This window comes from Danio aesculapii, chromosome 14 (assembly GCF_903798145.1).
Source record: "Danio aesculapii chromosome 14, fDanAes4.1, whole genome shotgun sequence".
In the NCBI taxonomy this organism is placed as follows: Eukaryota; Metazoa; Chordata; class Actinopteri; order Cypriniformes; family Danionidae; genus Danio; species Danio aesculapii.
The window spans coordinates 23,589,856-23,603,975 of record NC_079448.1 but is presented as its reverse complement, the minus strand read 5'-3'; the positions used below and the strand labels follow the sequence as shown (position 1 = coordinate 23,603,975).

The following is a 14,120-nucleotide window of genomic DNA, read 5'->3' as shown; positions in this document are numbered from 1 at the left end:
ACGACCCGAGCACACACTTAAAAGTATTAATTTAACATGTGCCCAATCATGAGTTTTATTTCTGTATTAGTGATCGCGATCATGAATGAATCGTTCTTTTTAACCAGATCTTCTAACTCAAATTGATCGCCAAATCGAACTGAATCATTTGAAACAATTCGCAACTCCCGTAACATTAAGCACTTATCCACAAACAACTTGTTTTTTAACATGCCTGATACCCCCTCTGACTCGAAACAAACCAATATATATGGAGTTATTCAGTTATTAGAACAATACACTAAGATCCCAAACAGAACATAACAGCCAGAGGGGTATTGCACAAAATAAGGGATTAAGTTGGAATCTTGAGGCTATCCTGGCTGAATCCTGGCTGAATTTTTGACTCAGTTGCATGAAAGCAGGATAAATTAAGCTAAATTAAGCTACTATAGAGATTTATTCATTGCTGCTCCAGAGCAGGCGATCAACTGGGCTAAGATTAATCCTAGTGATTTATATGTTAGTTAAATGAATGTGCTTTACAGTCACTTCATGCTCTTGGCTATATATATATATATATATATATATATATATATATATATATATATATATATATATATATATATATATATATATATATATATATATATATATACACACATATACACACACACACACATACACACAAACTTCCCATGCATTAAATACAAACTTCCCATGTATTTAACATCAGAAGCAGCCTTACACACATATTTTACTTAAGGCTGCTATCTTGTGGGCTGTTGTATTTGATTTTGAGGATGGGTAGATGGTAGTGGTAATGTTCTTGTGTCAAAAAAACTGTAGCCTATCTTTGGTTGAGTTTTTATTATACAGGTGCACTGTCATTTGGCGTATACTGTGTGTCTGTGTTGAATTTGACAGGAGAAAGAACACCAAATCACATCCACATTGTGTCCTAGTGTCATCCTCTAGTCTTTGCTCTGAGTTGTGTCTTTGTTCTTCCAGTGTTTGTAACCTAGTCCTCTGGTTACTATTGAAACAGCAGTAAAGGAGATTGGTGTCGTGGCAATATTTGTGCACACATAGTAGCTGGAGCATGTTTTAAGTGAAGTTTCACAAACTAATTTCGAGAGGAGCATGTGATATGATTGATTGCAGCTGGTCTCTCATCTGTAATCATTAGCAAGCTAATCAGATCATTCCAAACTCACTATAAAAAGCCTGACAAGCATTACTCCCTCATCTTCGTTTTTTTGTAGAATCCCCCCTATCCACCCCATCTCCTCCTATACCACGGGGAGCTCTCGAGAACTTCCTGATCTCAAACCCCCTCACATGCTCATTGACCAGGCGGGAGCCCTGGGCTCAATTATCTCTGAGCTCATGGTACTCTCCCGGGACAGCATGCCAAACCTGCTATTATTATCAAGCAATATCTAAGTATGAACTCTTGAAATCTAATTAAGTTTTAAGCAACAACAATAATGGGACAAGTCACTTTAGATTTTGGTGCAGATTCGAAGTATATCATTTAACTCTGAGTTCCCTGAACAGTTTGAAAGATTTCAGGATTCTCCCATTCATATATACTTTAGTTTTAGATGAATTGCCCAGAGGCATCACAAATATGGTTGCGGAGTGAACAGACTTTCTTTGAAAGGGATTTTCCTTTGATTACAGTCAAGACTAAAAGGGAACTAACAAAAAACTGGATAAAATGAAGATAATGTGGGGAGTAGAGGTGCAATGATGCACCAATGCCATGGTTCATTTTGGTTCACAGAATAGGGGCCATGCTTTAGTTCCATTCAGTTTGCTGAGAGAGAAGGATTTGAGCTGTAGCAGCAGCAATGTTAATGATTAAACAATTAATTAAACTTAAAAATTCTTAACTTAAATATTTTATCATCTTATAAATCTTATCTTATTTACATCCGTCCATCATCCATACATACATTAATCCATACAAACACAGACACATACATACATCTTTTTTTGTGATTTTAATGTATATCCATTAGGTCTGGCCAATACTGGAAAAATCAGACATTACGATATTTTATTTTTCTGCAATATATTGCGATACACTGTAAAACCCAATAAGTTAAGGTAACTCAAGCTGTTTGAGGAAACAGATTTTAACAAACTGTATAAAACTGCAGGTATTTATTAACTCATTACCTTCGACACTGAGTTCAAAACTCCTTTCAAATGAGTAGAATTAACTTTCAGTCAATTTTAAGTTAACTACACTCATTTCATTTGACAAAGTTGACTGTTGAGTTTTACAGTGTATGAATGCGATCACGAGCTCTATCATTTACATTGATTGGAATAATTTCGTAGCGGAGTGAATCAAACATATTGCAAGGATGAATAAATATGATCAAAGAGCAAAGAGAAAGGTGAAAAATGCAGTGCTTTATGACTTTCCGAGTCAAACAGAAGTCAGATTTTCAGGTACAGTAATTGAATAATCAAATGTACATGTAAAATGTTAAATAACACTGTACAGTCTTCATCTATAAACTATGATCAACTATAAACCCAACTCAACATTGCAGATCCTGCAATGTGACTATTGTGAATGTACACATTGCGATATCTATGCTAAAATGATATTTTGTGCAGCCCTAATATCTGTCCAAATCCAGAGTGTTTTTTTCTTTCACCACCAAGGTAATAATCTCGACTGAATTACCTACTGGTTTTCTGAAAACACCATGGCCGTCTGGCAATTTTACTGCCGTTCAAATCCACATCTCTAAGTTTTTAAAGGAAATTAATCCAAAAGTCATTTTGTAAATAGTTTTTGGCCACTAAAACTAGTGTATGCTCTTTACAGCATCTTGCACGTTAAAATGGACAGTGTGCGAGTGCTAGAAAGTTTGTGTCTGCACATTGTTTATCAGTGAGTACATTTACATAGACAACAATAATCAGATTTTAATACGATTAAGACAATATACTCAGATTAAGAGTCTACCATGTAATCAGTGATTTTTGATCAATTTAATCCGACTAAGGTCATAATTGAACTTTAAGAAAATTAAGATATGTGGAGTAGGCCGATCGCATTATTGAAGTAGAGTACAGACATGTAAACACCCTACCAAACTATTACCGTCGTGTAGGATTTTTGGCGCATTTTGAGACCTATTATAGGATATTGACGCTATTCTCTGCACCTACCAAGTGAAGGTGAAGGACCACAGGCAACTGCATCGCATATGCAAAGGTTTTTTTCCCATATGGCGTGTGGCATCAAATTTCATTAAAATACAGTTCATACTTGCATCCAATAACTCGTTTGTCATGGGGGCATGCATGAAATGTTCCTAAATGAAAGTGAAAGTGCCAAACTGCAGTTAAAGTCGAACAATTTTAAATGAAACACCCGAAATTGCATGAAACTCCAGAGGAAATGTGGATAGCATGGTGATGCAATGCCGTTAATCGATCAATGTGCTATAACATGTAAAACAGGATCATGAAAGCAACATTCAGAAAGAAACTTATAAACACCTTAATCATATATTATTGTCTTAGATTAAAGCAAATAATTCGATTACTGATGTGTATGTAAATGTAGTCACTGTCTAGCTGTCAAAAAGCCACCTTTACCCCATCTGTATCTAGTGTTAGTTTGAGCAGGGTTAAACGCTAAATTCTGCAGCAAAGTGGATATTGCAAAGCAGTTATGAGGATTCCACATATAGATATAAATATAAGATTGAGAATGTGGATGATAATGTGAAACACGTTATCACGTTCTGGGTTCACAGGATTACAAACTTACACATAACATTTTGCCCTGGAACAAACAATTGATTCATGAGACTAAACACTAGTATATGTTATGAACAGTGTTGGAAAGAATACTGAAAAATCATATTACTGAAAGTATGAGTGAAAAGACCTTTTAAAAGGACTCAAGAGTAGTGAGTATTACGCAGTGAAAAGCTGATATGTTTACATGCAATTTGTGCGTGTGTGAAAACGTAAAATTTTGTGGTGCAGGGCTGTCCAAACTCGGTCCTGGAGGTTCGGTGTCCTGCAAAGTTTAGTTCCAACCCAAATCAGACACACCTGGGCTGGCTGATCAAGCTCTTACTAGGCTTTCTAGAAACATCCTTGCAGGTGAGTTGAGGCAAGTTGGGGCTAAAATCTGCAGGACACCAGCCCTCCGGGACTGAGTTTGGACACCCCTGCACTACAGAATTTTACGTTTTCACACACACACAAATTGCATGTAAACATATCAGCTTTTCGGTTTGTGCATTTATAAAGCGCCCATGTCTTGAGGTTGTTCAGTATGATGCGATTTACTTTCTATGTGCGATTTGATTGGACAGAAATCGCAGGACTGATTTTTCTACTTGGCCAATCCTCAGAGACAAATAAAGTAGCAGGTTGAAGGAAGGTAGTGAAGTAATAGTACCAATACTGCACTAAAAACGTACCCAAGGGAAAGTAAAAGTACACATTTTTAAAAGTACTTAGCAAATTACTATTCCTAAGAAAAACTACTCCATTACAGTCATTTGAGTATTTATAATTTGCTACTTTACACCACGGATTATGAAGTGTGTATTTTAGCAGTTAAACAACTCAGTGGTAAATTCCAGATGTCGTGTCTGTGGTAAGGTTGCTCTCAAAGGGTTCATGAGTGCTAAACTGCCACTGTTGTCCTGGTGCTCACATTTTTGAAATTGTTAAAACAAATATTCTTGCAGAAGCTTTATTTAGTTATAAACTGCAAATGCAAAGTCTATACAACCACATTGCCTAAACAAGTCATATGGCTAGAAAGGTCCCTCAGCCAATCAGATTAAATAAAGTCACAATCAGACAAAATAAATACCCTATAGGATAATACATTGCCACACCATAAAGCGACCATCTTAGCCACTGTTCCACTATTGTGCCAAACAGTTCTAGAAACAGTGGGGTACGGCAGTGGTTCTCAAACTGGGGGGGGGGGGGGGGGGGGGTATATATTACTGAAGTTAGTATTTAAAAAAAAAGTGAATGGAACATCATAACTGTGCAGTCGAATAACTCGCTAGTTATCAATACAGCAGTCAGCAGCACACATCTGGATGTGAAAACCGCAACTGCAGAGATGGATAAATGTATTATTCGCAAATCTAAAAATGTTGGGGAAACTGTGAACAGTTTCCCTGAGTCATCGAAACTGTCTACTTTGACTAAATTCATAAAGTATTTAGGACACATTCAGGCATTATGCATCTTTGCACTTGAAACAGCGCTCAGGAACAGTTTAAAACAGTTGACATGTCAACTTGCTGCAGTAAAAAATACCCAGCAATGCTTGCCCGTCTTCGCGCACTTCTTATTGGCCCACTACTCTAGAACTGAACGTGAATGGATTGGTTAAAATCGGCTGTCAATCACTCAGTCAACGTCTTCTGCAGTCAGATGACAGGGAGAGCAGAGCTACAACCGTGAAAATGTAACGTGCTGAAGATGAGAGAATGAAAACAACACAGACAGATTTTGTTTTAGAAACCACCTAAAGCTACAAATAATGGCACATCTGATTACTGATCATGTGGTGAATGTTAATCCACCATCTACATTTTTCGAAGAGTGGATAAAAGACTTCCATTGGCTTTAAGTCCGCCATGAAAATAACTAAAGCATTCACTGTAAAGTCAGTAGGACGGACATTTCAGGTAACTGTTTGCCACATCTACACATCTAAAGATTCTGTTTAATCCTTCATTTAATCGCCAGATGCTGTCAGCCAATCAAGTGGCAGCTATATGTAAAATTTAAAACCACGTACACAATCGCAAAAGGGCTTGCACTGACTAAGATTAAACTAATATTGCAGCTCATAAAAAAAACGGTATTGCTGTTAAAATTACATATGCAAATAATAAGGTATATGTCAAAAGCATCTGTGCAATATCAAACACCACCTGTGAGAACAGCTCAGTTATCGTTAACAGATTCATTAATGAATTCATGTCAAGTAGTGCGTGCCGGGCCGGTGAGCGGTCCGTATTTTCTTGTGATAACGGGATTTTATTGAGACATATTTTCCTCACGCATGCATATTTTTTTTTTCTTGTTAGATTTGATTAGCGTTGATTTCAAATGCAATAAATCTGTTTACAAAACTTGTAGTAACGGTGCTCATAATTGGTGGTTGCGACAAAATTTTGGCTGGTGCGCCAAAAATTTTTAAAAATAGGAGCACCAGCGCTACCAAGCAAAATGTTAATTTCGAGCACTGTAATGTATAGTAAATATAGATAAAATATTGTGAACAGCTTAAAATAAGTTATTTTTATTGTTTGTTTGGTAGTGGGGGGTTGCGAGTTCTTGACGATCTTACATTGGGGGTCGCTGGCTTAAGAGTTTGAAAACCACTGGGGAACGGTTGCAGTTGTATTACTTATTTATATTTTTTATTTCTTATTCAACTAAGCACAACCCTAAAAAAGGAGTCCCTAAAACAGAAATATCTAATCATCATGCATATTGCTTTTTATACTACACTTATGTTACAAATGCGATGACTGACGCATTTGAATGACTTTATAGAGAGTTCCATTGTTATTACCACCATGGAAAATTAAGCCATATCTGTGCTGACTGGCCCGGATCAGCAAAGAATGAAATGGTTAAGAGAAATTCCATTCAAATGTCAACCTTGCCATGAAAAAATGTGTTTTTACCAAAATAGCGAAAGGCTTCCAAAGTTTCTTGTGTAGGCTTGTAAAAATACTCAAAAATGTCTCTATAAATGTTTTCAAACTATTATATTTGATTTACCAACGTCACATAAGTGGCAATTTCACAGCTGTGACATCCATAACCATGCTTTTACTCTCATAAATGCACAAATGTAAAGTAAAATTAAATCAATGATTTTTGTTCAATAGTGAGCCAACTCTCATCATTTTCATTAGCATTGTTTCTTTTGGGTTGTGCAGATTAATTCATAGAATTTCTACAAAGTATGTTGTATATACTGTAATCTTGCAAACTTTTTTGGTCACATACATAACCTGTTTATTTTGCTCATTTAAAATATTAAAAATGTTTACAGATTTATATTTTTCTGATCCCTTAACTCTGTGGTTAGTTGTTTTTGAAAATATAAACAGATGTTTTAATATAATGTTAACATACCCTTTCTCTGTGCATTTATGTTTGGAGTTTTTACTGCTAACCCTCACATCCATAATGCTGGAATTTCTCTTAAGCAAAAACTGATAATGGAAAAGTGTTATTAATAAATAAAGAATCATAATAAAGAATCATAACCCTGTCAGACTTTATTAAACAACCAGCTGCATGTACAGTTCATTTTTGTTTGTTTTTGTAATATTTGTTGGCACAGAGAAAAAGATAATGGTATAAAGAACCCAAATGCAGTTTGGCAAAAACAAAAAACACTATAAATTTGGAACAGTCGAATATAAAAAAAGTATTGGAATACTCAAAAAAAATCAACTGCTTAAATACAAAACTATGAGTAACAGATGACCAAAATAACTAATGACAAAAAGAATACTAAAGAAAAAAAGGCAGTGACTGTGAACCAATGAAAAAACAGAAGTGATAAAACAATGGGTCAATGCGAAGATGACATAATGTAATCCTACCAGAGCACTCTAGCATCTACCCAGACACATCTTGATGCAAAGGTATGCTAAAAACATTTACAACACCCTAGAAACCACATAGCAACACCTAGGCAGCCACCCAACTTAGGCATTGTGTCAGCAGGATTTGCTTCAGAAAATACCAGAACGTGTAAAAATTTTATTATTTTACATTAACTAAGAAAGGAAGACAGATGAAACCAGTAACAAGAGACTACACAAAAACTGAGCAAGCGAGATTTTCTGTATGCAAACTAGCACGGAAACAAAGCAATGACTAATGTAAATAAGGTACGGCTATAAACACACGCACACAAGTTCCTCTTGCCTGGCAGACTGCTTCGGGGAACAGTCAACAAAGGAAATGTTGGACTAGGACAGAGTTGCCAGAGAAACAAATCCTCACCTCTGACCCTGCCCATAAGATCGGACACCCTGTCCAACACACCCGGATAAACTCAGCCTTACCTACAGTACTCCAACTGTATATGTATGCATGTATGTATGCGTGTATGTATGTATATATATATATATATATATATATATATATATATATATATATATACAGTTAAAGTCAATATTATTAGCCCTACTTTGAATGTTTTTTTTTCTTTTTTCAATATTTTTCAAATGATGTTTAACAGAGCAAGGAAATTTTCACAATATGTCTGATAATATTTTTTCTTCTGGAGAAAGTCTTATTTGTTTTATTTCGGCTAGAATAAAAGCAGTTTTTAATTTTTTATGAACCATTTAAGATCAAAATTATTAGCCCCTTTAAGCTATATATTTTTTCGATAGTCTACAGAACAAACCATAGTTATACAATAACTTGCCTAATTATCCTAACCTGCCTAGTTATTCTAATTAACCTAGTTAAGCCTTTAAATGTCACTATAAGCTGAATAGAAGTGTCTTGAAGTGTTTTGAAAAATATGTAGTAAAATATTATTTACTGTCATCATGGCAAAGATAAAATAAATCCATTATTAGAAATTAGTTATTATTATGTTTAGAAATGTGCTGAAAAAATCTTCTCTCCGTTTGACAGAAATTAGGAAAAAAATAAACAGGGGGGCTAATAATTCAGGGGAGCTAATAATTTAGACTTCAACTGTACATATCACATAATATATCCAGTGCCTTAGCCTTTTAACTGCCTGCTCTACCAAATGGTTGACCATATTTTGACTGTTTTAAATAATGGCTTACACACACAGCATTGTTGGTTTACAAAAAAATAAATAAATAAATAAAAAATATAAAAAAAAAAAAAAAAATCAATCAAATATAATCTTGTTGCACTACTTTTATTGTGAAAAAACAAACCAGAAAACCTGTTAAATGAGAATCTGAAATATTTTATGACATACTTCAAAAAATAAAGATGATTTAGTGTTCAAAAATGTTTTCTTTTGATAATTTTTTTAATAAATTGGTCTTAAGACTTCATATTTTCAGATTTTTCATAGTATATGTTTTAATTCAGGTACTTTTTCAGTAAACCCACATATCAGCCATTAGGTAGAGGTTGATATTTTAGAAATTATGGGATGTGTTGAGTATGTTAAAAAATGCATTGAGTGTGTTAACTAGTGACATTAATGGCTCTATTTCGACAATCCATGCGCAAAGTGCAAAGCGCAGGGCGCAAACGCATTACGGGCGTGTCAGAATCCACTTTTGCTAATATAAGGACGGAAAAATCCGCTTTGCGCCGTGGCGCATGGTCTAAAAGCATTGAGCTTATTTTCTTAATGAGTAATAGGTGTATTCTGGGAATAAACCAATCAGTCTCAACTCCCATTCCCTTTAAGAGTCAGTTGCGTCGCGCCATGGCGCATTTGCTATTTACATGACGGGCTTTGTAAGTGTAAAAACTGAACCCTTCACTAGAGAGAAAACAGTTAAACAGAGCATCTACAGCGTGAGAATGAGAGATGAGTCTCCTCATTGTTTACTTTCGCTTTCACTCTCGTGGACTTCTTGTATGCACAGACATCCATTAGCCTATAAATAATTAATTTTGTTTGTTAATCGCAAAGATTTGTTTCAAAACCATTTCTAAATTCAGTTTTAGTTTCCAGCAAACGAATAAATGAACAATAATAACAAAGTGTGTTAAAAAAACTGAGTTATATCCTAATACACATGCTATGCCTCATATGGTCTAAAACCTGACATCATTGTTATGAATAAACTGAAAAAGCCCCCCAAGATGAAGGCATGGAAGTATGGTTTTTATATTTACGTAGTCTAGAAAATAATATGTTTTGTAATATTTTAATCCTTTATATCATATCATATATATATATATATATATATATATATATATATATATATATATATATATATATATATATATATATATATATATATATATATATATATATATCTTTATTATATCTTTATTATATCCTATATATCCTTAATATTTTAATTTTTTTTCATATGTAAAGATATTTTAAGTATTGCTGTACATCCTCTTTGTATTAAGCAATGTGTAAGTGAGGCGCTAATTAACGTGCTCTGCCCTGGACAATAGACCGGCTTTGTTCTGGTCTATAGAACAGTCTTTTAAAGTTTCTCAAAATAGCAACGCGGCAGCAATGCGCCTCTACACGCCTCCTTTTTTAGATCAGAACGCCTATGGGTGCACATATGAGCGTAAATGCAAACATCAAAACGACTCTTGCGCCAAGCTGAAACTAGCAAACAACATTTGCGTCGCGCCTTGCGCCGGGTGTATGATAGGGCCCTAAGAGTTAAGAAATGCAATCCAAATTTTATTTCTTAATAGGGCAGTTAAATGGCTAATGTCATCAGGTGGTTATACCATAGTATTATAGTATTAAATGCTCATATCATATTTTTGTGCATACTTCGGTTAACCTGAAAATATGACAAGAAATTGTTAAAACAGATCAAAGAAGTCAGCTAAGGTGTCATGGCCAATACACATCGTAGTACCATTGTGAATGAGCAAAACATTGTAGTATTGAAATAAATGTCTGGAAAACATGCTGTGAAAAGGGCTATAAATAGCAGGATGAAGATATGTGTCTGAAATACAAGAAATAACTATAGAAAACACACTGATTTTGTCAGTTTAAATGGGAATTGAATCAGTTTAAAAAGAAACTGTATCAGTCCTTTTGGATCTCCCCTGGTATTTTGTGGCCTTCTCTTTGTGGAATGTTAAAACCACAAAATTGTAATTAAATCTGTCACAAACACGTAAGATTGCATTAAAATATACTGTTTTATAAATAGTTGATGGTTGGTATTCTTTTTAATGGATGTTTTATTGTGGCTATTTGCTTGTATACAGGCTATGTCTTTCAAAAACAAATCAATGAATATGGCAGTATCACAGTACTGGTTCAATAAATATGGCAGTACCATGGTATCAGCATAATAATATGTAATATTGAGATGAAAGACATGGTAGGTACCAAAATAATGTACATGGACTCAGAAACCTAGGCAGTATTGGGTTAAATGTCTGAAATATATGGCCATATCACAAAATTGGGTACATTTATAAAATTATTTTGCTGCTTGTTCAAACTACTTATTTAAATTGAGTGGAAACAACACATTTCTTATGTTTTTTGAGGACAACTTAATTGTTTTGTGTTTAATCCAATCAAATTTGTAAAAACGTTTAGGTTGTCTTAATTGATTTGAGTTGGGACAACATGAAGCAATTGTGTGGAACCCAGCAATTATTAGTCAGGTGAATGCTAAAAACATATCAAGAACCACAGTGGCATAATGGTGATACATGTCCAGTAAATACTGTTTAACATGTGTAACCTGGTAGTACCATGACACTAGCCCAAAATAACAGCATTGGGATATGACTGAAAAACATGATACATTCTTTCAAAAAAAAAACATAGCAGCATTCAGACACATACCCCAAAAACCAAGATATAGTACTCATATGTTTTAAAACACATCAAGAAAAGGGGTATTAAGGAGGTTATATATATCCAAAGAGCTGGTGGGTTTGCATTATATGATTTTAGATTGAAACACGTGTCTATTAACATCTCATACAAAAAATCTATTGTATTACAATGATACATGCCCAAGGGAGTCTTTGATTATATTTCTGTAAAACATGATACAGGTCAAGAAATTGGGTAGTATCATGATGACTCACGCCCAGAAACCATATTGAGTTTTGTGTACAGGTCAAATGGTCATACTGTTTTACATTTACATAAAACATTTTGTACTGGGTTATATGTATAATGCTTGGAAATTTTAATTATATAACAAAATAAAATGGCCAAAAACAATGGCACACTGTAAAAAAATCCTGGTTGTCTTAATCAAATTAACCTTATGAGTTCATTGAACTTATATTATATTAAAGTGACTTAAAACAGCTTGCGTGAATTATAAAGTTAAAGTTAGAATATGATTAACTTAGTTTAATAAGTTACAAACATAGGCCTCAAAACATATGCTTTCATGACTAATTGATCATAGAATTTGACAAAACACATGCCACATGTATAAAAATAAATAAAACTAAAACTAAAATAAAACTAAAGCACCATGGTACATGCCTAAAAACCTTACAATCAAGGTAAAAAAAAAAATAACACAGAACATTGGATCTTATCAGTGTGGCTACAGAACAGAAAAGTACGCCTATTTTTTTCTTTTTAATAGAAGTATGACGGTCCGCATCATCATCATCCTCATCTCCCATCCCCCATCTCTCCAGAGGACCGTGACCCCCTCCATGAGTCAGATGACCACATCCGACACTATCTGCTGTCCTCCTTTCACTCCTTACGCCACATCTTATTATGGCAACACTTGTCGAACATTTCATACACACACTCTAGTGAGTTGTTCAACTTCTGTATCATCATATTTCTCCTGCTATAAGTAGCAGAATCGGAAAAGTTATAACTATTTCTCATTCACACAGTGATCGCTGCACATAACAGGACACGAAGGTTTTGCTCAAACTCCATTATGTAATGACATTCCCATACACTTTTAGAGGAGTATGAATAGACGCTCGTTTCTATCGCGTTTACTAAACAAGACAATTCAAATACACGCTTACCGCCTTTAGTTGTTCCAGTCGGTCCTTCATCTTTCAGTTTGTTGTTTAACACTATCCAGAAAATAAAATAAATAAATAATAAATAGGAAATGTGAAAATAACACGGTGAAAGTAGCGTCGGAGCGGCTCGCGAAGTCTAGCTGTTTGCTCCTGAACTCCGCGGATTCCTGCTCCGACACTGAGTCTTGTTATTCCACCAAAGGTCCATGCAATATGGCTGCTCTCCTCCAAACCAGTAGTTTTTTCATCTAAATCTATCCGCTCAGAGGATTAAAACAACAGTTGTGTTCAGTCTGCTTAATCTGTCTTCCTCCCTCTCCCTCTCTTTTCTCGTTATAATCGTTCTGAAAGAGCTGTTCTCTCACGCATGCTCTCTCACTCTCATTTTCTCTCTCTCTAACCTGCACCGCTGCTCTGCCCACGGTCACGCCCTGCGCGGACAGGACACCTGTGTGTGTGTGTGTGTGCGTGTGTGTGCGCGCGCGCAACTTGATTTACGTTTATTCTTTAAATTATTTTCAAGTTTATTTTTGCTATATTGTTTGCAACCAATTACCTTAAAAATAGTAAATCCGACGAATCACTTTCAGTATACTAGTGAATGAAGAGTTTTTAAAATTAATTTGCATGAATCATATTCATTTTTTGTACATTTTCGACACAAATGGGACACGTTTTACGGTTTTGTAATAAATATTACATTGATTGATTTCCCCAACCATGAAAAGTGACAAATACATCTAAAGTAGCATATGAAGTTCCAGTTTAAAGAGGAGCTTGTGGCAGAACTAATGTGGAATACAGAAGCATTTTGACACCAAGCAAATTTGCATACATTGTTGATACCAACCCTTTAACTTCCACTACGATTTAAAAAAAAAAATATCTGTTAAAATTGTTCCTTAAACCACTCTAAGCTATTTGGCATTTTTATGTTTTGTTTTAATGATAAACTAACCTTGATGAGATGATGCCAACCCTAACAGGATGTAGGTGATGCCAACCCTGTGAGGATTTTGAGGATAGTCTTAAGCAATACACAAACTGTTTTTATTTACTGTAATGATCAGATCACTTACAGTGATTCAATAAGAATACCACAACTTTCGGGTTGATGTCACTCGAGTGTCTAGAGGGGGTCATATTGAACATATGAACTTGTTTTCTACAGAAAAAGAACTTTATTAAGTACTCTTCACATTGACTACCAGGTTCCATCATGTTTCTTTGACTAAATACAGATTTTGGTATTCTTTTTAACACACACATACAACCTTTTTTTTTTTAAATACATACCATATATTGTACAATTATATATATTTAGCCTATAGTCAACTGAACCTTTTAAAAAGCTGCTTTGGAACAAAAATTATTGGGGAAAGCACTATGCAAGTAAA

At 34.7% G+C, this 14,120-nt stretch overlaps 1 protein-coding gene across 2 annotated transcripts in view; it reads right to left on the bottom strand.

Moving 5' to 3' along the window:
* Positions 1 to 13,134, bottom strand: part of stx3b (syntaxin 3b) — a 43,874-nt gene extending 30,740 nt beyond the window's left edge. For both annotated transcript variants that reach the window (XM_056472221.1, XM_056472220.1), the window contains exon 1: positions 12,724 to 13,134. In XM_056472221.1, the coding sequence (XP_056328196.1) occupies positions 12,724 to 12,753 (30 nt within the window). In that variant the 5' untranslated portion in view covers positions 12,754 to 13,134. The remainder of the gene's footprint in view (positions 1 to 12,723) is intronic.
* Positions 13,135 to 14,120: the final 986 nt, after the last annotated feature.